The 24,755-nt window shown below is 44.0% G+C and overlaps 5 protein-coding genes across 5 annotated transcripts in view; 4 read left to right on the top strand and 1 right to left on the bottom strand.

Annotated features, from left to right (window-relative positions):
- The window catches only part of LOC311240399 (uncharacterized protein), a gene marked incomplete at both ends in the record, with an annotated part of 536,458 nt that overhangs the window by 28,774 nt on the left and 482,929 nt on the right, over positions 1 to 24,755 (top strand). The window lies entirely within an intron of this gene.
- LOC311241048 (histone H3.2) lies at positions 1,563 to 1,973 on the top strand (the record flags this gene model as incomplete). Its single annotated transcript, XM_084329726.1, has 1 exon — positions 1,563 to 1,973. The coding sequence occupies one exon, from the start codon at positions 1,563 to 1,565 to the stop codon at positions 1,971 to 1,973; it is 411 nt and encodes a 136-aa protein (XP_084185852.1).
- LOC311241066 (histone H4) lies at positions 5,771 to 6,082 on the top strand (the record flags this gene model as incomplete). The annotated part of the gene is made up of 1 exon (XM_084329744.1): positions 5,771 to 6,082. One exon carries the CDS (start codon positions 5,771 to 5,773, stop codon positions 6,080 to 6,082), a length of 312 nt encoding a protein of 103 aa, XP_084185870.1.
- On the bottom strand, positions 15,375 to 15,749 carry LOC311241057 (histone H2B-like; the record flags this gene model as incomplete). The annotated part of the gene is made up of 1 exon (XM_084329735.1): positions 15,375 to 15,749. The coding sequence occupies one exon, from the start codon at positions 15,747 to 15,749 to the stop codon at positions 15,375 to 15,377; it is 375 nt and encodes a 124-aa protein (XP_084185861.1).
- On the top strand, positions 17,716 to 18,378 carry LOC311239833 (histone H1-like; the record flags this gene model as incomplete). Its single annotated transcript, XM_084328282.1, has 1 exon — positions 17,716 to 18,378. The coding sequence occupies one exon, from the start codon at positions 17,716 to 17,718 to the stop codon at positions 18,376 to 18,378; it is 663 nt and encodes a 220-aa protein (XP_084184408.1).

Here is a 24,755-nt window from a genome sequence, read left to right as displayed (position 1 = left end):
CGTTTTGATTAGTGGGTCCTACTAACGCAGATACTTTACCTCAACGAGTTGAGCCCTTTACTGTGGAAATACATAAATTGCTATCATGGTGCATTTATGTCCGTGCGTAAATGACCTATGACACTATTGGAATGACTACGGGTGATGGTCCATTAGTAGACACACAGCACATTATTGTAATTTTATTTATTCAGACTGGTTTGGATCATATGTTGGCACATAATTATGTTTCCCACTACCTCACATTAAATATCTACACAAGCAACCATTATAGTATACAGAACAAGTGGAACATTGTCTCACAAAAGGCTCTTTTATGGACCCCCACTATTTATATGAAACAGGCACGGCTACAAAACACGACTTGTAGTTCTACCCATTTATTTATAATGTGATTAGTGATCCAGACCAGCAACATTGGCAGGTAAAGAAAATAGTCTCAACGAGTCGCACCGCTTCAGTTGAGCCCCACAATTGTGGAAATACACAAATTGCTGTCATGTCAATTTATGTTCGTGCATGCTGTAATCTGTATATATATCCCTTACTATTTATGTTTCTCAGTTCAAATTAATCATCACTTGACCTCTATGACATGCAATTTATAATTTTACATTATATCGTTAAGCCTTCAAAACGGGGAAAAAAACACTGCACAGACAACACATTAAACATTACTTCTAAAGAGCACTGTACCCATTAGTGAACACGGTCAAATGTTATGCATTACGTGTTTATCGTCTTACGTTGTCTCGCTACCTCGGACATAAATGTAAGTTACACAACCAAATTGTATTTTGACAAACGGAAATATTGCATTTTCAAGAAGAGGTGGGTGGCTCTGAAAAGAGCCTTTGTGGGGTTTGTCGAAGAGGCTAAATAATTTACTTCTTGGCAGGCTTGGCAGCCTTCTTGGTCTTCTTGGGCAGAAGGACAGCCTGGATGTTGGGCAGCACACCACCCTGAGCGATGGTCACTCCTCCCAGCAGTCTGTTGAGCTCCTCGTCGTTACGCACGGCCAGCTGCAGATGACGGGGGATGATACGACTCTTCTTGTTGTCACGGGCAGCGTTTCCAGCCAACTCCAGGATCTCAGCGGTCAGATATTCCAGCACAGCCGCCAGATAAACCGGGGCACCGGCTCCAACACGATGCGCATAGTTGCCTTTACGCAGCAGTCTGTGGACACGACCCACGGGGAACTGAAGCCCGGCGCGAGAGGAGCGAGTCTTGGACTTAACTCTAGCCTTTCCTCCGGTCTTTCCTCTTCCAGACATGTTTATTATTCTCTTAAGCTAAACAAGTTAGAAAATGAATGCAGCGAGTTGGAGAGTCGCGTTTTATCTTCGGACTTGTGTTTTCTCACCCAATCAGGAAAGACGTTTTGTTGGCGGTTTTTCCAAAAGACGAGTCCTCCAATCCTTGTGTGAGATGTAGGCGGAATAACGAGCTCCCAGAGTGGAGACCAATCAGAAACGACTGCAATCGGTAATATAAGGCCAGAGTTTCCGCAAAGCAGCGTATTATACTTGTTCGATTGAAGAAGAATATAGTTTCTCATAATGGCAAGAACTAAGCAGACCGCTCGTAAGTCCACCGGTGGCAAAGCCCCAAGGAAGCAGCTCGCCACCAAGGCTGCCCGTAAGAGCGCACCGGCTACCGGCGGCGTGAAGAAGCCACATCGTTACAGGCCCGGTACCGTGGCGCTGAGAGAGATCCGTCGTTACCAGAAGTCCACCGAGTTGCTCATCCGCAAGTTGCCTTTCCAGCGCCTGGTCAGAGAAATCGCCCAGGACTTCAAGACCGACCTGCGCTTCCAGAGCTCTGCTGTCATGGCTCTTCAGGAGGCCAGTGAGGCTTACCTGGTCGGTCTGTTTGAGGACACCAACCTGTGCGCCATCCACGCCAAGAGGGTGACCATCATGCCCAAAGACATCCAGCTGGCTCGCCGCATCCGTGGAGAGCGCGCTTAGATCTGCTTTGCTTTCCTACTTTCATAACACAAAGGCTCTTTTAAGAGCCGCCACCGTAATCATGAAAAGTACATTCCATTAACTCATTATTTCGACGTGCCAGTTATACTAAAATCACTTTAATTCTGATATTTAGACTAGCATCTTGTTGGCTACAGTAGGGCTAAAGCAGAACAGACTGCAAATTCAAATTGCCATATAACATTTATTGATCACCTTGGGGACATTCGTTATCATAGCAGGAGGGGAGGCACAGGTCACAGAATTATATTACAGTGGAGAAGTAAACATTTTATAAAAAGCCAGTGTAAACAATATAATTAACTCTGGATATGGGCAACAAGGTTGTCCTCGTAGTAGGTTCGTCCGGGAACATGGGGCCTCATTTTGAGAAGCATCTTAGAAATGTGGGAACATAGGCCCTACATTTTGAGTGAAAATAAAATCTGGGGCTGTGGGACCATAGGGCTGACCCCCATGATGCAACACATTACATTGACCTCGATAGGGAAATTCAAAGTTTTACAGTCGAGTAAAGTAGTTTGAATATGGTAATCTGTGTCTTGTGTGTTAATTACAGCTCAATGAAATAAGGTAGCAGTCCATAAGGCGACGTATTGCTATATTTTTATTTATATTTCATGGTGCTGTAATTAAGAAGGATTTTCTCTCAAGGGCAGATATAGTGCGAGGAATTAGCTCAGGAGTCAATACATTTCCATCTGTACGAGGTGCTTAATTTAGGTCATATCAACTTTGCTATTTTGACCATATTTTATTTTAGGAGCAACAATGTAACCGCACAGGTTCATACACTGAGACAATAGGACATTCTTTATTGGTAGTTTAAAATTCAAGATGACAAACTGGTTTTCAACTCAATGTTGCAGCAATCAACAACAGCTAAAAAGTAACCCATGACCATACACCCATAATTATACGTGTGCCAATTGTACATATAACTGAGTGAGGGGCAATAGCCTGGTTTCATGCTGAACTAGTTTGAGGGGCTTCATTCATAATGTCATTAACAGACTCAAACGTTGACACATCACTCAGAAGAAAATATCAATCATGCCGTCCTTGTACATTTATTTCCAAGTATTTAACATTCATTCAGTTGCTATTTTACAGATATTTATTATTTTTGGAGCAATGTAGTTCCAGTTGGTTGTGTAGAGGCTGTGGCAGGTTTCCGTGTTAGTATAATACTCTGAAGTGGAGCCAGGCAAGGGAAATACATTATTCAGAGCACAATTTTACAAACAAACACACCCAATGAGCTGTAACTCTGTGATAAGAGCCATACATTGCTCCAAATGTGTCACCTGTTGGGTCAGGTCAGTGCTACCAGCCCTCCTCCATCCCTCATCACAGACCTGGTTTGGACAGGTTCAGGAGGCCAGGGTCGGAGTAGGGAAGCAAATGTTTCCACTTCTGATGATTCCTCTTCATCACGACTTAAAACTACTTTATTGATTAGTCATTTAAAAATTAGTTATAGAAAGGAAAAATGGAGATGGGGAGGGTTGAATACGTTCTTGTTTCATTCTTGTTCTTGTATGTCATAAATGTCTGGATGTAACAGTACTGTATATCTGTATGTCGTGTATGTCATAAATGTTATGATGAATTGAAAATGGTGGACCCTGATGTAAACAAGAAGAAAGTCTTTGTCTGGTCTGCATTTCCTTAACAATTGTGTGTATTGAGCCATACTGTATTGTACCCATTCTGCAATCTGTTAATACAATTTTCAATCAATCAATTAATCAATGTTGTGTATGTTGGGGCCAAGAAGACAAACTTGCAGAGGAATCCTATTGGCCAAACCTCAAACCCTCCCCCCACACTCTGTCTCGGTGCTCGTTGGCCTCAACAACGTCCTCAGAGAGGCTTGAAATACGCAGAGACGCCTAAGGGGAAAGCTGTGGAAAGATGGATTTTGAGAGGTGCGCAGAGTGGCGGCGTCTGCGTCCGCCGGAACGGTGCAACGAAGACATGTGCAGGGGTAGTGGTCGGTGGTGGGAGGCGAGCGGAGTAGATATGGAGGATCGGAAACAGGGAAGACCTCGCGATTGGTGGCCCCGGCCTGTGAGCGGCTGTCCAGGGTATTGGGAGGATGGTGATGGAAGTAAATGGTGTGATGGAAGTAAATGGTGTGAGAAGGGCGAGGAAGATAGCGAAAGGGAACAGGCAGATATGGAGCTAACGACCGATAACGGAGAGGGAAGTGAGAAGGAGGCCTCGGAGATGGTGGAAGACAAAGGGAAGGAGTCGGATGGTGTAAAGAAGAAGAAGAAGGAAGAGGAAGAACGGGAGAGGGAGGAGGAGGGGTGGGATACGGTGAGGAAGAAGAGGAAGAAGCGGACGGAGAGGAACGACAGCGATGGGGATAGTGAGAGTAGGGGGGAGGAGAGGGGGGGAGAAGGGGGGAAGAGGAAGAAAGGGGGGGACGATAGCTCAAGTGGTCCGGGAGACGAGGGTGCAGGAAAAGATGTGGCAAAAGCGGAAGTGATCCATATAGTGGTCAGGCTTGAGGGGGAGAGGGATGAGAGGAAAGTAGGTAGGCTCGAGTGGCCCAAACTCATTGCCGAGCAATTAGGAGAGGTAAAGTACGTGAACGTTTTGTGGGATGGGAATCTGGCCGTAGGGTGTGGTAGTGAGGGGCAGGTGGAGGTGGCTAGGGAGATGCAGAGCATTGGGGGGGTGGGTATAAGTAAGGTGGCGAGAGTAGGGGAGAAGAGGGGGGGGGGGGTGTAAGGGGGTGATAGTTGGGGTACCGGTCGAGGTTACAGTAGAGCAGCTGGTGGAAGAGCTAAAGGAGGACAGGCGTAATGGCATAGTTAAGAGTGCAGCAAGGATGAAGAGGGGAGCGGAGAGGGCAGTGACGGGGACGGTAGTGATTACGTTTGAGGGTGGGGTTGTTCCTAGCGAGGTATTAGTAGGGCGTAGGATGTATAGGGTTAGGGAATTTGTTCATAATCCTCTTAGGTGCTATAGGTGCCAGGGGTTTGGCCATATAGCTACCACGTGTATGAAGGGGATGAGGTGCGCTAGGTGTGGCGGGGAACATGAATATGGGAAATGTGGAGAGGGAGTGAAGCCGAGGTGCTGTAGTTGTGGTGGGGAGCACAGTGTAGCGTTTCGGGGGTGCGAGGTGATGATGAAGCAGGTCGCGGATCGGAGAGAGAGAAGGGAGGGTAAGTTGACGTATGCTGGGGCGGTTAGCAGGGCAGGACAGGGGAGCCAAGAAAGGGTGCAGGGGGTTGAAGGAGGGCATTTGGCAGTGAGGGTAGAGCAGGTGGAAAGAGACAGGGGAAGGGAGGAGAAATTAGGTATTGTGGCCTTCGTGGCAGGGGTAGTTACTGGTATGGCAGAGGTTACGGGTAGAACAGAGATGGTGAAGATGATTGTTAGGATAGCGGTTCAACATCTGGGATTGGAAGGTCTGGACTGGAGGGAGGTGTGTGAAGAGTTGGCTGAGGGGGCTGCGAGGGACAGGGCTGCGAGGGACAAAGCGGCCCAGGATAAGATAGCAGGGGGCAAGGAGGGTCCCGCGGAGGGGGGCTCAGACAGGAAGTAGCAGCAGTAGAGGCACTCCAATGGACAATGTAGTTGATGACGGGGTCCAGTAGAAGAAGAAAAAGAAGGTGAAGAAGGAGAAGAAGGAGAAGAAGAAGAGCCCATAAAAAGAATTGCGGAGGGCAGTAATACGCCTCGATGCGTCTACTCTGCCGGAAATTCAAATAAGAAGAAGAAGAACTGAGACATTCGATCATCATCTATTCGTTAACATGTCTGGTCGCGGAAAGGGAGGAAAGGGACTGGGAAAAGGAGGCGCTAAGCGTCACCGCAAAGTGCTCCGTGATAACATCCAGGGAATCACCAAACCCGCCATCCGCCGTCTGGCTCGCCGTGGTGGAGTGAAGCGTATCTCCGGTCTGATCTACGAGGAGACCCGCGGTGTGTTGAAGGTCTTCCTGGAGAACGTGATCCGTGACGCAGTCACCTACACCGAGCACGCCAAGAGGAAGACCGTGACCGCCATGGATGTGGTCTATGCTCTGAAGAGACAGGGACGCACTCTGTACGGCTTCGGCGGCTAAACCGCTCACTGCGTTGTATCAAAAACCTAAAGGCTCTTTTAAGAGCCACCCACATGATTCATAGAACGAGCAGATTCTGTTTCCTCATACGTGCCTGGGCCTTTAGATTATTTTGTACTTTATTTAATCAATATAGTGTGATACGCAAGTGAGGCGTATAAAGATAAAAAACAATATATATATATATATACACGATACTAAAACCACCCACTAGGAAAGATTACCAATTTGGAAGGGGTGAGATTCTAAAAATATCCAGTACGAGTTAGATAATTTCATGCATAATTATTTTAGATGCGCAAATGGTTTTAATTTTGTGTATAACACCTGATTAACACGGGGCATCATTGTAGACCTGTATGATTATTATGCTGATGCTTTGTATGTATTTTTTTCATGTATTTGGTTATTAGAATTACCCCCCCCCTTCGTGAAAACAGGAGGAGGGCTGATGGCGGTGTGGACTGTGTGCGCGGGGAAAGTCTCCAGCGCCTCTTTGTGTAGGAAGTCACTACTATAGAATTTAAATAGATAGAAAGGACACTTGTTTCATTTTGTCCCTCGTTCGGAGACAGTTTAACCTCAATCTGACAAGCTGTGTCAACATGCAATGTGTATATCTTTATAATGAAACGCTGTTTGTTGAAAATAAAGTTACATTTATATTTAATGTATTATACACGTGCAATGTATGCTGGGGATTATTGCAAACAGGAACACCTCCGACCGCGTCTATACTTTCCACAAGCAAGTTGTCCTTCCGCGTTGCTCTGATTGGCCACTGACCTTACGCTAGTTTTTTGCCCCCACGCCGGTATGAGCGTAATATTGAGCAGCGTAGAAATAATAATAATTGTAGCTAAGGGGCTACACAACCCTGACTGTATTTAGATGTTTAGATTAGACCACTACTAGAATATTAATTAGCCAGACAATATAGTTACACAAAATGGCGGACACTCCATTAACTGCGAGGGGACAGTGAAACCGAGTTAAACAATCACTTTAATATTAATAGAACACATACATAGCATATGAACACAGATCTCCTGTTATTACTTTAATATCAATGCCACAATGTCCGAGGTAACGATAGTTCCTATACTACGGGTACCCGACCGTTGGAGCTCTGAATGGAGTGGATTGGGACGAAGCACGCAGAACAGGGAAAAGCAAGATGATGGATGGAGACGGTGGTCCTCTGGAGTTCCTACTTCCAGAGGGCTGCAGACACACTTAGGATAATCCGGTCGTCGCTGGGGAGGAAAGGGTCTCGTACGGACCGGTCCTTGTATTCCTAGCGCCCGATGGCAGAATTAATAGCTATTAGTCCAAACACCTGTTGGCATGGTTGATAGCTAGTTAGCCCTTGTTGCTAGGCTAACCCGCATCAGCAACTGTTGATGAAGATTAAGTACTTTAACATTGTAAACCAGCAATCTGAGGGACACGGAGCAGCATAACTGGACCACTTTAACAACCTTCAGGTCAATCGAGGGTTGAATGCACTGAAATACAAGAACACCCTATAGAATATGTACTGTAGTTTTACTTTTGAAACTTAATACAGCACTGTAGTTGTAATGGTACATAATTCACCCACAGACCTATTGTTAGGAACATTCTAGAAAATTAGTGCCGCCCGAACATTCTGGAACGTGTGTGATGTCATGGCAGTACATTCTAGAACCTTAGTTCTGCCCGATCATTCTGGAACGTTGGTGATGATGTCATAGTAGAACCTTCTAGAACTTCTAACATTCCTATTTTAAGCATTCTGTTTAGCTTTCTAGTAATGTCCACCTTCCATTGGGGGAGAGCCTGGTGCCCACAGGCCGGCACTCCTCATCTGGAGTAAGAGGGGAGGAGATAGTCCATGGGCCAGAGGCCAAAATTTCACTTGTCGGTGCCACTCAGGGTGAATAAACTTACATATAATTTTTTCAAAGATCTATGTCTGTAGATGATATTTTTGTATGATAGCCCTTCCAGAGTGGTAGCTTTATCATAATTATCAAGTCATGAAGTATACCTACCCCCTCAGGAAATTGCATTTCAGATGCTGGTGCATATCCTGCTTTAGACTCATGTAGAGGACATCTGTCCATGTTTCACAATATTGTGTTTGGTATCATTTTAAAGGGGACTATGTAATCTTTCATTCAAGCTAAGATGTGAATCTTTCTGATCAATATAGAGGTCACTGGAGCTCTTTGAACAGTCAACAACACACATTTCTACCTGATTTTCGCCTAAATGATATACTATCGTTTAGCCTTGTGTCATCTAGGAGCAACAGAGACACAAAATACAATATCTGCAATACTCTCAGGACCATAAGGATTCAGGAAATGTATAATATGCCTATACTATTTCATTGTTACAGGTCATTGTGAGCCTTAAATTAGAAGAGCAGTATTAGGCTCCTATTAAACTATACAGAACAGCCACTATAGTCTAGAATGGAAACATAGGTCCACCTGCATAGGGTGAATTTATTTTCACCACCTGTTTTTTATTAATCCTTGGAGTGTCTATTTTAAGATTCTGACAGGTAACAGGTTGGAATAATGTCCCATGGGGTTTATTTTTTTAACCCTTTATTACACCTATCCTGAACCAAAACCTGAAAAAGAAGAAAAAGAAAACAGCATAACTTTTGAAGTTAACAACATATAGAGACAAATTAAAACATTTTCCCAAACTAGTTTGACCCAAGGAATTCAGTACAATTGTTATTTTTAAGATTCAAACACATCTTGATTAAATTTCAGGACAGAAAAAGCAAAAAAACGCTGAAAAAACATCACATCTCTATTTTCCCTTTTTACTGAAATGTAGTGCATTGGACGAGATCGATTTAGGTTAATATTGGAAATAATATTGTAATAAAGATTGTCTCCATGCTGTTATGCCCTAAATATTATAGTTTTGCATAAACAATTATATAGAGACAAATTAACACATTTTCCAATGCGATTTTGATCAGTGATTTATTTATTGTTAAGGTTCAAACTATATGTTTTCATATGCACTGGATATCATGGACTGGATATCTTCTTTGTTGACACAACATTCAAGTATTTTTTTCTATTTGTATTTTATACCCTAAACTACTAATCATCATCATCACTAAAACAATTGTCAAAGTCTATCTCTTCGATCTCCATCTCGTTCTCCGCCTCATGACACTCGTACTCTCCATCCTCCTCATCCATGTTATTTTTTGCGTAATCTGCCTCCTTATCAAGAGCTTCTTGCTCTTCTGACTCCACTTTCTGGGCCAGTACCTCAACAAGAGAAGGACGGAGGATGGGTCCAACCGTCCAGACAGGTTCTAACACCTCCTCATCCATTGTTTTTCCCAGTCGATACTTTGATCATAGGCTTTGGGCCTCTTGAATATGGGCTGTTCTGCTCTTTTGTAACAGGTGACTATGAAGTTGGCTCGCTGTACATGTGGGATGAGACAGACGTTGGGGGGAGGCAGGCGTTCAATGTCTACTTTGGAGTTTGCATCCAGGACTTTATCAGCACCCATCGTTTTCTGCAGCATCTTGGCTCACACAGCATCAACTGACTTCATCCGACCATGGCCATCCATAATGCATGTGAAGGACTCCATCTCCTGTTGGAGCTCATCTGTTACCAGCGACAATGCGCCAAGCTGACTAAAAGCCTTCTGGAATCTAGGGTTCTTCTGCAGATTATTCAACGGATTCACCTGTCTCTTTCCTTTGAAAGCTCTGGCACAGTCATCCCCAGAAAAGTCATAGTATCCCAGTAGAGTGCTGCAGTAGTCCAGAGACTCAGCCAGTTCGGACACATGTATTAGCTTGCAGTGCCAAGGTGCCAGTGCCGTGGTCCAGGTATCTGGAGAGGTTGGTCAATGGTAGATGATGATCATCACTATATAGAGGTTGGTCATGCTGACATGGTAGAGGAGGATCATCAGTATATAGAGAGGTTGGTCATGCTGACATGGTAGAGGAGGATCATCAGTATATAGAGAGGTTGGTCATGCTGACATGGTAGAGGAGGATCATCAGTATATAGAGAGGTTGGTCATGCTGACATGGTAGAGGAGGATCATCAGTATATAGAGAGGTTGGTCATGCTGACATGGTAGAGGAGGATCATCATTGTTTGTCTTGGCAAAAAGCCATCGGGAGAGCCAAGTGCATGAGGCGAGAGAGGGTAATGCATGAGTTCTTGGAGGTTGATGGGCATATCCAGATCCAAAGTAGACCTTGAACACCTGCCTCCTCCCAAGGTCTGTCTCATCCCACATGTACAGCAAGTCAACTACCATGTCAGCATGACCAACCTCTCTACTATATACTGATGATCCTCCTCTACCAGCATGACCAAACTCTCTACCATATACTGATGATCCTCCTCTACCATGTCAGCATGAGCAAACCTCTACATACTGATGATCCTCCTCTACCAGCATGACCAACCTCTCCATACACTGATGATCCTCATCTACCATGTCAGCATGACAAACCTCTCCATACACTGATGATCCTCCTCTACCATGTCAGCATGACCAACCTCTCTATACTGATGATCCTCCTCTACCATGTCAGCATGACCAACCTCTCTATACTGATGATCTTCCTCTACCATGTCAGCATGACCAACCTCTCTATACACTGGTGACCCTCCTCTACCATGTCAGCATGACCAACCTCTATATACTGATGATCCTCCTCTACCATGTCAGCATGACCAACCTCTATATACTGATGATCCTCCTCTACCATGTCAGCATGACCAACCTCTCCATATACTGATGATCCTCCTCTACCATGTCAGCATGACCAACCTCTCTATATACTGATGATCCTCCTCTACCATGTCAGCGTGACCATTGACCAACTTCTCCAGATACCTGGACCACGGCACTGGCACCTTGGCACTGCAAGCTAATACATGTGTCCAAACAGGCTGAGTCTCTGGACTCAGAGTACTGCAGCACTCTGCTGGGATACTATGACTTTTCTGGGGATGACTGTGCCAGCGCTTTCAAAGGAAAGAGACAGGTGAATCCATTGAATAATCTGCAGAAGAACCCTAGATTCCAGAAGGCTTTTAGTCAGCTTGGCGCATTGTCGCTGGTAACAGATAAGCTCCAACAGGAGATGGAGTCCTTCACATGCATTATGGATGGCCATGGTCGGATGAAGTCAGTTGATGCTGTGTGAGCCCAGATGCTGCAGAAAATGATGGGTGCTGATAAAGTCCTGGATGCAAACTCCAAAGTAGACATTGAACGCCTGCCTCCCCCCAAGGTCTGTCTCATCCCACATGTACAGCGAGCCAACTTCATAGTCGCCTGCTACAAAAGAGCAGAACAGCCCATATTCAAGAGGCCCAAAGCCTATGATCAATGTATGGACTGGGAAAAACAATGGATGAGGAGGTGTTAGAACCTGTCTGGACGGTTGGATCCATCCTCCATCCTTCTCTTGTTGAGGTACTGGCTCAGAAAGTGGAGTCAGAAGAGCAAGACGCTCTTGAAAAGGAGGCAGATTACGCAAAAAATAACATGGATGAGGAGGATGGAGAGTACGAGTGTGATGAGGCGGAGGAAGAGATGGAGATCGAAGAGATAGACTTTGACAATAGTTTTAGTGATGATGATGATTAGTAGTTTAGGGTATAAAATACAAATAGAAAAAAATACTTGAATGTTGTGTCAACAAAGAAGATATCCAGTCCATGATATCCAGTGCATATGAAAACATATAGTTTGAACCTTAACAATATATAAATCACTGATCAAAATCGCATGGGAAAATGTGTTAATTTGTCTCTATATAATTTTTTATGCAAAACTATAATATTTAGGGCATAACAGCATGGAGACAATCTTTATTACAATATTATTTCCAATATTAACCTAAATCGATCTTGTCCAATGCACTACATTTCAGTAAAAAGGGAAAATAGAGATGTGATATACGTTTTTTTCAGCGTTTTTTGCCTTTTCTGTCCTGAAATTTTATCAAGATGTGTTTGAATCTTAAAAATAACAATTGTACTGAATTCCTTGGGTCAAACTTGTTTGGGAAAATGTTTTAATTTGTCTCCATATGTTGTTAACTTCAAAAGTTAGGCTGTTTTCTTTTTCTTATTTTTCAGGTTTTGGTTCAGGATAGGTGTAATAAAGGGTTAAAAATAAACCCCATGGGACATTATTCCAACCGGTTACCTGTCAGAATCTTAAAATAGACACTTCAAGGATTAATAAAAAACAGGTGGTGAAAAAAAATCCACCCTATGCAGGTGGACCTATGTTTCCATTCTAGACTATAGTGGCTGTTCTGTATAGTTTAATAGGAGCCTAATACTGCTCTTCTAATTTAAGGCTCACAATGACCTGTAACAATGAAATAGTATAGGCATACTGTACATTAGTACACTGCATAGTATTGTGTATTGTATATTATATGGTAACTCAGAACATTGTACATATATATGTCTATACCGAACACTGTGACCTCATTTTCTTCTTCTAAATTCATGCTATATTATGTTATTATGTTATTTGATACTATCTTGTCTAGCACAGTCTCTGGAGCGTAACAGTAAGAAGCATTTTGTATGAAAGTATTCTGTACTTCTATATGACAACTATTAAAGAACTTGAACTTGAACTTGAACATATTATACATTTCCTGAATCCTTATGGTCCTGAGAGTGTTGTAGATTTTGTATTTTGTGTCCCTGTTGCTCCTAGATGACACAAGGCTAAAAAGATAGTATATCATTTAGGCGAAAATCGTGTACAAATTTGTGTTGTTGACTGTTCAAAGAGCTCCAGTGACCTCTATATTGTTCAGAAAGATTCACATCTTAGCTTGAATGAAAGATTCCATAGTCCCCTTTAAAATGATACCAAACACAATATTGTGGAACATTGACAGATGTCCTCTACATGAGTCTAAAGCAGGATATGCACCAGCATCTGAAATGCCATTTCCTGAGGGGGTGGGTATACTTCATGACTTGATCATTATGATAAAGCTACCACTCTGGAAGGGCTATCATACAAAAATATCATCTACAGACATAGATCTTTGAAAAAATTATATGTACGTTTATTCACCCTGAGTGGCACCGATATTTGGTCTGGCCCATGGACTAAGAGAGGGGTGATGGATAAGGGGAGAGGGATGAGGGGGAGGTGAATGAGGAGAGAGGTGAATGAGGAGAGAGGAATATTATTCAGTTAATGACATGATTGTAAAGCACACCTTTACATGATCTCCAGCACACCTCATTCTGTGAAAAAAAACACAAAAGCTGAGTATTAGCTAAGCATAGACAGATAATAATAATAGTTCATTTATGGAGCATCTTTCATACATAAAATGCAGCTCAAAGTGGATTTTATTGACAACAAACATAACAACTTTGACAGATCAACATTTGTGTTTGCCTTGTCAGGGATAAAACGAAAAGTCCAGGACTTATTCACTGTTTACATCGTTGTCCCTGTTGTTACTGGTTTCAAGTGGCACTATGGCATCTGAAGTGCATCGAGCATTCTTAGTGCATGTAGTAGTATTCATGTTATTAGTATTCTGTTGTCTGTTAGCCAGTTCTTTATACTATCAATGGTGGTCACTACATTACATCTATAACTGTCCTTGTTGGTCATCATTTCCACTGTTATGCACCTGGCTTGCGGTAACGTTGCTGATGTTATGATGCAGAAAGCTATACAGAAGGCTCACGTTATGATGCAGAAAGCTAACCTTATGATACAGAAGGCTCACGTTATGATGCAGAAATATCTGCGGTATCGTTACATGTTGGCAGCTAACGTTAGCTAGCTGCTAACGTTAGCTAACTGGGCTGGATATACGAGAGCTAGTTCGCAGTCAAAGTCAAACGTTAGCAAACTAATAGTTTGGTCTACGTTTCTAATACATGCCATCAAATATTATGTCTTTATGAATTTACCTTACCTTTGAGCAAACATAAGTGTCCTTGGAAATAGTCTTCACATTCAGTTGTGTATGTGGTCGACGACACAGCATAATCCACCACTTGCATTTGTCAAGTTTTCTTTTGGGCTTCGGAAAAGGTACAAAATATACTCCTCCATCCAGTCGTTCAGGGTACCTGGTGTCCGAATTACAGGTACCCCACGCACAGCGTTTCACCATCAGATATTAGCTAGATAATAAACATAGAAACTGAACTCTTCACAGTGGTTTCGATCACAGACGGTTGGTTTGATGCGCCCCACAAATGGCTTTTCTGTTGATGTCCGAGTTTTCTGCCAGCGAAGTTTTTGCTGTGATATGATTGGACAAATTCTATTTGAGGCGTGGTTTAGCGACAGGTCTATTCTGAATGGCTGGTTTCAAGAGGGAGGGTTGATTGATTGATTGAAAATTGTATTAAGATTGCAGAATGGGTACAATACAGTACGGCTCAATACACACAATTGTTAAGGGTATGCGACCAGAGAAAGACTTTCGTCTTGTTTACATCAGGGTCCCCCATTTTTCAATTCATGACATTTATGACATACACAACATACAGATATGTATCATGACATAGATACACAGTAGTTACATTTATGACATACAAGATATGCAAATATACAGCACTGTTAAACAGAGATCCTAACAGATAATATATACATAATTATGAGGGCTGCTGATGACTCCTAACATCCTATCACATTTTTAATAATGCTGTAAAGTTAAGTAAAAATGCATTTAAATATGAATTTAACAAATTAAACATGCATTTAACTATTAATTCTAAATCTACCAGTCTGACTGACATACCAGTTTATCATACATCAGGTTTGACATATGTATTTATTTTGTAACTTTTGGTTGTTACTGTTAACTCTCCCAAGAGTGTGTGTACCCAGAAGTTATAGATGCTATTAAAGGCCCATAGCAAACAGCTGCATGTGGAGCCAACTAGATGGCCTCAACCCAACCCTGACCTTTAACCTAACAAACTCAATTACCCTTCCAAAATCAGTTAAATCCTAAATTCAAACTTCTCCAATCTGAAAATCTATTAGAGGCTTATGTTCCACCTAGTAGAGCACTTACTCCATCTGGTGGTGAAACCCAATTTGACGGGCAGCATCCTAGACATGGCCCAGGAAAAACAGAAGAACAATACATGGATGTTTATTCATTAGTCACCTGACCTGACTTTACTGATCATTGGGATAACTCTCTCAAAACAAAGTGGGTGGCTCTGAAAAGAGCCTTTGGGTGAATACGGGTTAGATGGACAGGGAAGTTTACTTGGAGCTGGTGTACTTGGTCACAGCCTTGGTTCCCTCGGACACTGCGTGCTTGGCCAGTTCACCGGGGAGCAGCAGGCGGACGGCGGTCTGGATCTCCCTGGAGGTGATGGTCCTACGCTTGTTGTAGAGAGCCAGTTTAGAGGCTTCTCCGGCGATGCGCTCAAAGATGTCGTTAACGAAGGAGTTCATGATCCCCATGGCCTTGGAGGAAACGCCGGTGTCAGGATGGACCTGCTTCAGCACCTTGTAAATATAAATGGCATAACTCTCCTTCCTAGACTTTCTGCGCTTCTTGCCTCCCTTGGCGGTTGTCTTGGTGACGGCTTTCTTGGAGCCCTTCTTGGGCGCTGGCTTGGCTGGCTCAGGCATGATGATCAGTCGCGACTAAACAGCAACGAATGTGGAAACAGAAGCGCACTGCTGCCTCTTTATACGTCAAATTGTGCAAATGTGGCTGCGTGGCTTCTTGTATACGATTGGTTGAGAGGCTTTGTCGCACATTTCCCGCGCACAGGAAACTATTTGCGCGCAAAACCATAATAACTCAACTAATATATTCTCTTAGCAAAACTCCATAGCCACACTTGATATTAAGCCAAGCAATAATCGACATGAAACTGCATTTTTCAAGACAATGATTTTGTGCACTTTGATAGCTCTCTTGGTGACATCTGTCACTGCTTTGACTTACAATATATATATACACACAGACATACATACACACACACACTTCTGTCTGTACATACAGCTGCATAATCCTTTTTACATGTATTTGGCATCACTTTTAATCATGGAAATGCCAGTATACATTTATAAGGTGAGAGATGTTTTCTGATGGTGCTGAGTCGTCTCCATGAGCAGGTTTCCTCTTCTTTGGGTTATTTATTACTGATCATAAACAGATGACACAGACCGGCATGGTCTCACCATGAGCTACGTGTATCGGTACCTCACTGTGGTACAAGATAATAATACAAGTATGACTCTGACAACATAGTATGTTTCATTCCTTGAGCTATTTCTTCTGAATGTATCAAATGTAGCTGGCAGCCTACTGCACCACATTCTAAGATACTTTACTTCACAATGAGTTGAGCCCTAACAATAGAGGCCTGTATATCTGACCTATAGGCTAAACACAAACTGTAATGTTTGTGTTGTTCGATTTCTTCCAGTATGGCTGCCTGTAACCGTTGGTAACCACTTTCAAAAGAAAATGCCTAATTTGTGTGCAGTGGTAGTCGGTAAAACACTGCTGAAAAGCATGATATTACTGTTCCGTTGTGACTTCTTTATAACATTCAGTAATAAGACACAACATTATGTGTTGATATGATCATCTATACATATAATTTATACATAGCAACCATTCCATTGCCTTTACTACACAAACATTCTGTGCAAGGCTTCTTTTGTGGAAATGCAGAACATGTTGATATGGTGCGTTTATGTTTGGTGATATGGTGATTCATTATGAATCTACTATGTCTATTTAAACTATTGAAATATAATTAAAATAGACCAATGCAGTTATTATTTATTGTGCTAAGTGTTCAGTGCAGCAGAATTTGATCAGAAAACACAGCAGATCAGCAATGCCCAAAAAGCATGTATTGTCAACAAGCATGCAGCAGTCTAAAGTACATAGCAAACTAGTCCCCCCCCCCCGAAAAGGAAAATGTAGCTACGTTTCTTGTGTGAGTTATGAAATGTTTTGCAACATTAATGAAATGTTAGTTGTAATTAATATAGGCCACGTGAAACCTTCCTCTGATCTAAGGTGGTGATCATCCCTCATACGAAGTCGAGGTGACCCACGCTACAGGCCACCAGCAACAGTGTGTTTACCAACACCGGGAAAGCACCCATTTAAAACAAAACGCGTCACCCCAGATTACTATTCTTGCTCCCAGTCTCTAGTCAGGTAGCTCGGCTCCCTGGAAAACGAGATTATGTCGGATTATAATGCAATCTAAAGAATTGTGAGACATAAATAACAGAGAACGGTATAGCTTCGCACCATGGTGAAGGCGCAAATGAGTGGTTTGAAGCGTCCACAAACACACCAGGGGTCTCCAAATGGTTTAATTCTGATGGCACATATGTCTGCTTGCTGACCCATTTGGCGTTAAATTCCTGCAATATTCATAGTTGTGTATTTGAGCTCTTTTTTGGCGAGGAGAAAACACAAGCGGCAGAGCAGTTTGGCAGCACAGAGGAGGACAGGGTGGGTTGAGTCTACATGGCTCTCATGTAGTGTTTAAGACCAGCCCTCTGACTGAGCTTCAATATCATAATTCTAGTTGTGTTGAAATCGTAGACAGAACGAGAGAAGATGGCAGAAGTCGCTCCAGCTCCAGTTCCCGCCGCTCCGGCTAAGGCCGCTAAGAAGAAGGCAGCTCCCAGACCCAAGAAGGCAGGTCCCAGCGTCAGTGACCTGGTCGTCGAGGCAGTGTCTGCTTCTAAAGAGAGGAGCGGTGTGTCTCTGGCTGCCGTAAAGAAGGCTCTGGCTGCCGGCGGCTATGACGTGGACAAGAACAAGGCCCGCGTTAAGACCGCTGTCAAGAGTCTGGTGACAAAGGGAACCCTGGTCCAGGTCAAGGGTACCGGAGCCTCCGGCTCTTTCAAGATCAACAAGGCTGAGGTTAAAGCCAAAAAGCCCGCAAAGAAAGCCGCTCCGAAAGCCAAGAAGCCAGCAGCCAAGAAACCTGTCCTGGCCAAAAAGCCCACGAAGGCAGCAACTAAGAAGCCTGCTGCCGCCAAGAAGTCTCCCAAGAAAGTCAAGAAGGTAGCGGCCAAGAGTCCCAAGAAGGTAGCGGCCAAGAGTCCCAAGAAGGTAGCAGCCAAGAGTCCCAAGAAGGTAGCAGCCAAGAGTCCCAAGAAGGTAGCAGCCAAGAGCCCAAAGAAGGCAACAAAGCCCGCTGCGCCCAAGAAGGCCCCAGCTAAGAAGGCTGCCAAGCCCATAGCAGCTAAGCGCACAGCTCCCAAGAAGAGATAAGCGTTTGAACAAAACGTTGTCTTTAATTCAACAAAAGGCTCTTTTAAGAGCCACCCACCTCTTTCATGAAAAGCAATTATTGTACTCTAGTGTGTGGAAGTGAAGGGGGCTTATCGAAGTATATAACTTAGTTCGTATTACTTTTGGGATGGTTTATTTCCACGAGTTACTTCCAGCACGGCAACAAAGCAAACGCAACTTTATAATATTATATAAATATGGAGAATATACCACAAAAAAACGAATATAAAATATAGATCAGATATAGGTTCTCAATTTGAGAATGTTGATTGTTATTAAGTCCGTTTTGATTAGTGGGTCCTACTAACGCAGATACTTTACCTCAACGAGTTGAGCCCTTTATTGTGGAAATACATAAATTGCTATCATTATGGTGCATTTATGTCCGTGCGTAAATGACCTATGACACTATTGGAATGACTACGGGTGATGGCCCATTAGTAGACACGCAGCACATTATTGTAATTTTATTTATTCAGACTGGTTTGGATCATATGTTGGCACATAATTGTTTCCCACTACCTCACATTAAATATCTACACAAGCAACCATTATAGTATACAGAACAAGTGGAACATTGTCTCACAAAAGGCTCTTTTATGGACCCCCACTATTTATATGAAACAGGCACGGCTACAAAACACGACTTGTAGTTCTACCCATTTATTTATAATGTGATTAGTGATCCAGACCAGCAACATTGGCAGGTAAAGAAAATGGTCTGAACGAGTCGCACCGCTTCAGTTGAGCCCCACAATTGTGGAAATACACAAATTGCTGTCATTATGTCAATTTATGTTCGTGCATGCTGTAATCTGTATATATAACCCGTACTGTACAGTTGTTGTACAGTTTTGCTTGTACAGTTGTTGTACAGTTTTGCTTGTTTATACAGTGTGCCCCCCCCCCCCCCCAACCACCTCCAATGTAAATTACCCAGTATGGTTGTCAATATCCCAGTGTACCCAACCCCCCCCACCCAACCTCCTCCAATGTACAGTTTCTACGTCAAATGTATATACTCCCTTTTCTTGACTCCTTCTGTATCACAAACAGTACTGTATTTGCAAATCTGGTATGTCATAAATGTATAGATGTAGCAGTACTGACTATCTGTATGTCATGTATGTCATATATGTCCTGATGAATTGAAAATGGGGGACCCTGGTGGAAACAAGACGAAAGTCTTTCTCTGGTCTGCATCCCCTTAACAATTGTGTGTATTGAGCTGTACTGTATTGTACCCATTCTGCAATCTGTTAATAAAGTTTTCAATCAATTCAATCAATCAATACTATTTATGTTTCTCAGTTGAAATTAATCATCACTTGACCTCTATGACATGCAATTTATAATTTTACATTATATCGTTAAGCCTTCAAAACGGGGACAAAAACACTGCAGACAGACAACACACTAAACATTACTTCTAAACAACACTGTACGTGTACCCACGGTCAAATGTTATGCATTACGTGTTTATCGTCTTACATTTATGTCCGAGGTAGCGAGACAACGTAAGTTACACAACCAAATTGTATTTTGACAAACGGAAATATAGCATTTTCAAGAAGAGGTGGGTGGCTCTGAAAAGAGCCTTTGTGGGGTTTGTCGAAGAGGCTAAATAATTTACTTCTTGGCAGGCTTAGCAGCCTTCTCGGTCTTCTTGGGCAGAAGAACAGCCTGGATGTTGGGCAGCACACCACCCTGAGCGATGGTCACTCCTCCCAGCAGTCTGTTGAGCTCCTCGTCGTTACGCACGGCCAGCTGCAGATGACGGGGGATGATACGACTCTTCTTGTTGTCACGGGCAGCGTTTCCAGCCAACTCCAGGATCTCAGCGGTCAGATATTCCAGCACAGCCGCCAGATAAACCGGGGCACCGGCTCCAACACGATGCGCATAGTTGCCTTTACGCAGCAGTCTGTGGACTAGTGATGGGTCGGTCATGAGCGACTCGTTCATAAGAGCCGAGGCATTGCCGTGAGCGTGAGTCGCATCGCTCACGTCTGGCAATGAGTCGGTTCACGCGCCCCCCCCCCCCCCCCCCCCCCCCGGCATGCACAACAGACACACACAATGAACTCAACGGATATCGTCGATCGGGGGCTCAACTAGAGTCTGACACGTTTCTATGATAAACTGAATGAATAGACAGACATTGACACAGACAACTGAATGAATAGCATACTACTTATTTGGTTGTATAGGAGTCGAGTGGCGCTAATGAGTGTCTTTTGTCAAACAACAGTAGTCTATGAATAGGCTATGCTAACGTAACGTGATGCAAATATGCAATTGATCACTTGGCATGCTAACTGGGAGCATCACCTTGATACAAGCATTCCACCTTGCTTCTCCATCAAATGGCTTAATGAAGTCCTGAACTCAACGGATATCGATATTTTTTACTTCACTTTGAAATATTATAGTGAAATATTTTGCAATGTTGTCGCATTTATCTTGTTGAAATCCTCCAACAGGCTCTTTTTTGTAAGTTGACTGGTTTGCACACAAATAATACAGTGCAATAATAGAATAGTAGAATAGATAGTAAAATGATGCAATAGAATGGCCAGAGTAAAATAGTGCTACAGTACAATCAACAGTCAGCGGGGTGTATTAGAAGGCTATGGTGAAGAGGTACGTTTTTAGCTTATTTCTGAAAATATTAAGAGATCTAGCTTCCCTAATGTCCATAGGTAGTGTGTTCCATAACTTTGGTGCATAGTTAGCAAAGGCTGCATCCCTGATTTTCATCTAACATTGTAGATGATCGCAATGTTTATCCTTTGTATATAAGGAGGAGGACCTTGAAATCAATTCTAAATGTTACCGATGATTACTGATGTAAACAGGGGGATCCTGATGTAAACAAGACGAAAGTCTTTCTCTGGTCTGCATCCCCTTAACAATTGTATGTATAATTGTATGTAATTGTATAACATCGGCCAAGTTTTTTTCGCGCTCGCGCTGCGCGCTCGGGCTTCATATTTTGGTTTACGCAACTTCCTCCGGAAGTGGCAATGATCCGTGAGCCGTGAGTCGCTTCCGTGAATCGGTTCATTGCGGTGAGCGTGTATCGAATCGCTCACTCACTGAAATGATCCGTTTGGCACATCACTACTGTGGACACGACCCACGGGGAACTGAAGCCCGGCGCGAGAGGAGCGAGTCTTGGACTTAACTCTAGCCTTTCCTCCGGTCTTTCCTCTTCCAGACATGTTTATTATTCTCTTTAGCTAAACGAGTTAGACAATGAATGAATGCAGCGAGTTGGAGAGTCGCGTTTTATTTTCGGGCTTGTGTTTTCTCACCCAATCAGGAAAGACGTTTTCTTGGCGGTTTTTTCAAAAGACGAGTCCTCCAATCCTCGTGTGAGATGTAGGCGGAATAACGAGCTCCCAGAGTGGAGACCAATCAGAAACGACTGCCCCTCCACGTCGGTAATATAAGGCCAGAGTTTCTGCAAAGCAGCGTATTATCCTTGGAAGGGCTTAGGGGGATAGTGGGGGTTGGGGGTAAACATATGATATGGTGTGGGGATTTTAATGCCCATAATTCATTGTGGGGGAGTAGGCGTACTGATAGGAATGGGGAAGTGGTGGAGGAGCTGATGGATGCTCTCTCTTTGGTATGTGTGAATGATGGACGGGGTACTAGAGTGGATATTCGGACGTCACAGTTATCTTGTTTAGATCTCACTCTGGTGTCTCAAGTGTTGGCTGTAGGATGTGAATGGGAGGTGTGGGAGGATTCAACGGTAGGGAGTGACCATTTCCCGGTGTTTTGTACAGTGGTGGTAGGGGTGTATCAGAGGGAGGGTGTGAGGCCCCAAGCATGGTGTTTTGGGAAGGCAGATTGGGGTCAATTTAATTAATTGTGTGAAGATGGGCTGCAAGACTTTAATGTGGTGGGTACGGTGGATGAGTGTGTGGGTAGGTTGTGCAGTGTTATGTTGGGGGCTGCGGTACAGGCCATTCCTGTAAAGAAAGGTAGGGGTGGTAGGAAATCGGTTCCGTGGTGGTCGGAGGAATGTGATAGTGCTGTTAGGGAAAGAAATCAGGCCTTTAAGGTGTTGAGGAATAATCTGACCATGCAGGCAGTCATAGAGTATCAGAGAAAGAGGGCAGTGGTGAGGAGGGTTATAAAGCAGGCTAAGCGGGCGGCGTGGCGTGGGTTTTGCTCTACGTTTGGTAGGGAGACTCAGCTGAGGGATGTGTGGAACATTTTAAAGAAGATGAGAGGGGGGGGGGTTCAATGCGTCAGATCCCTGTTTTGATGGATGGGGGTGTGGTGGCCAAATCTGACAGTGAGAAAGCGGAAGTATTGGCTCGCTCGTTGGCTGATGTGCATAATGGGGTGAATTTAAGTGATGAGTGTTTGCAGCGTCGGAGGGAGATGTTAGGTGCAAACAAGGGGTTGTGGGATAGGAAGGAGATGTGTGGGAGTGTAGTTGATATGGATTTTACTATGTTTGAATTTAATGCCGCTATTGGTAGGGCTGGAAATACATCCCCGGGGGAGGACTTAATATGCTATGAAATGCTAAGGCATGTTTCAGGACAAGTGCTGTTGTCGGTTTTAAGTGTTTTTAATAAGGTTTGGGCTGAGGGGTGTGTCCCTGGGGTGTGGAAGAGGGCAGTAATAGTTCCGATAGTGAAGCCTGGGAAGGACCCTACTAGTGCCTCTAGTTATAGGCCTATTGCGCTGACTTCCAATTTGTGTAAATTGATGGAGAGGATGGTGGTGGGGAGGCTTACTTACATTTTGGAAGGGAGGGGCCTGCTGTCGCCGGTCCAGAGTGGTTTTAGGAGGGGACGTTCTACTTTGGATGCATTGGTGAGGCTGGAGACCGACATTAAGAAGGCTCAGGTGATGAAAGAGGTGTTGGTGGCAGTGTTCTTTGATATTGAGAAGGCATATGATACGTTGTGGAGGGATTGTTGTTGAAGTTGGATAGATTGGGGGTGGGGGGGAGGTTGTATAATTGGATTAGGTCCTTTCTGAGTGGCCGTTCGATTCAGGTTCGGGTAGGGGTGGAGCTGTCGGCAGCATATGTGGTGGAGAATGGTACTCCGCAGGGTAGTGTTATAAGTCCTCTTTTGTTTAATGTAATGATTAATGATGTTTTTGCGAATGTGGATAAGAATGTGGAAGTGGCACTTTATGCTGACGATGGGGCAATCTGGAGTCGGGGGCGGAACCTGTCGCATGTCATTAGGAACCTATCTTGGTGGTGGAGGAGTGGTCAAAGGAGTGGGGTCTCCGGTTTTCCGTGGCGAAGACCAAATGTGTGCATTTTTCAAAGAGACGTGTGGGTGGGGATGGGGGGCTGTTTTTGTATGGTCAGCCAGTGGAAAGGGTAGGGGTTTTTAAGTATTTGGGGCTATGGTTTGACTCAAGGCTAACGTGGAGTGTGCACATAGGACAGGTGGTGGAGAAATGTAAGCGGGTGTTTAATGTGATGAGGTGTCTTTCGGGGTTTGAATGGGGGTCTGATAGGTCCTCCATGTTGGCTATATATTGTGCGCTGGTTAGGTCGGCATTGGATTATGGCTGCATGGTGTATAGCTCAGCGGCACCGACCACACTGAAACGATTGGACGTAATACAAGCGAGGGCCTTGAGGCTGTGTTGTGGGGCTTTTAGGTCTATGCCGGTGTGTGCACTTCTGGTTGAGGTGGGGGAGTTGCCGTTAGGGTTAAGGAGGGACAAATTATCGTTGTCCTATTGGGTGACGCTGAAAGGGCATTTGGATAGTCATTTGACCGTAGCTGTCCTGAAAGAATGTTGGGAATATGCTGTGAAGCCAGGTTGGGGATTTGGGTGGACGGTGAATGGGAAGGCGAGGGAGTTTGGTATTGATAAAATTGTGTTTGGGCCGACCATAGTGGTGCCTCAGGTCCCACCGTGGCTTTTTCTGACACCTGAGGTGGACTTGGGGCTGATGGAGAGTAGGAAAGGGGCAGGGATTGGTAATGTTGGTGTCTGGGTGGATGATTATGTGGGTCGGCAGTTTTGGGAGTTTATCCCTGTGTTTACGGATGGGGCCAAGGATCCGGTTACAGGTCGGGTGGGGTCGGGCGTGTATGTGCCAGTGTTTGGGGTTAGGTTGTCCAAGAGGTTGACTGATAACCTGTCTGTTTTTACTGCAGAGATGGTGGCCATAATCATGGCCTTGCAGTGGGTTGAGGAGGTTAGGCCGGATAGGGTGGTCGTATGTTCGGACTCTGCGTCTGCCCTGGAGGGTTTGTCCGGCCCTGTGTCATGTAGGGAGGACCTGGTTACTGAAGTACATATAGCGGTTTATAGGCTGGATAGGATGGGTGTTAGGGTCAGGTTTTGTTGGGTGC

Source organism: Notolepis coatsorum (assembly GCF_963971535.1).
Source record: "Notolepis coatsorum genome assembly, chromosome: 14".
NCBI lineage: Eukaryota > Metazoa > Chordata > Actinopteri > Aulopiformes > Paralepididae > Notolepis > Notolepis coatsorum.
Note: the sequence above shows the minus strand (reverse complement) of the source record. Positions and strands in the feature narration are given on the sequence as shown.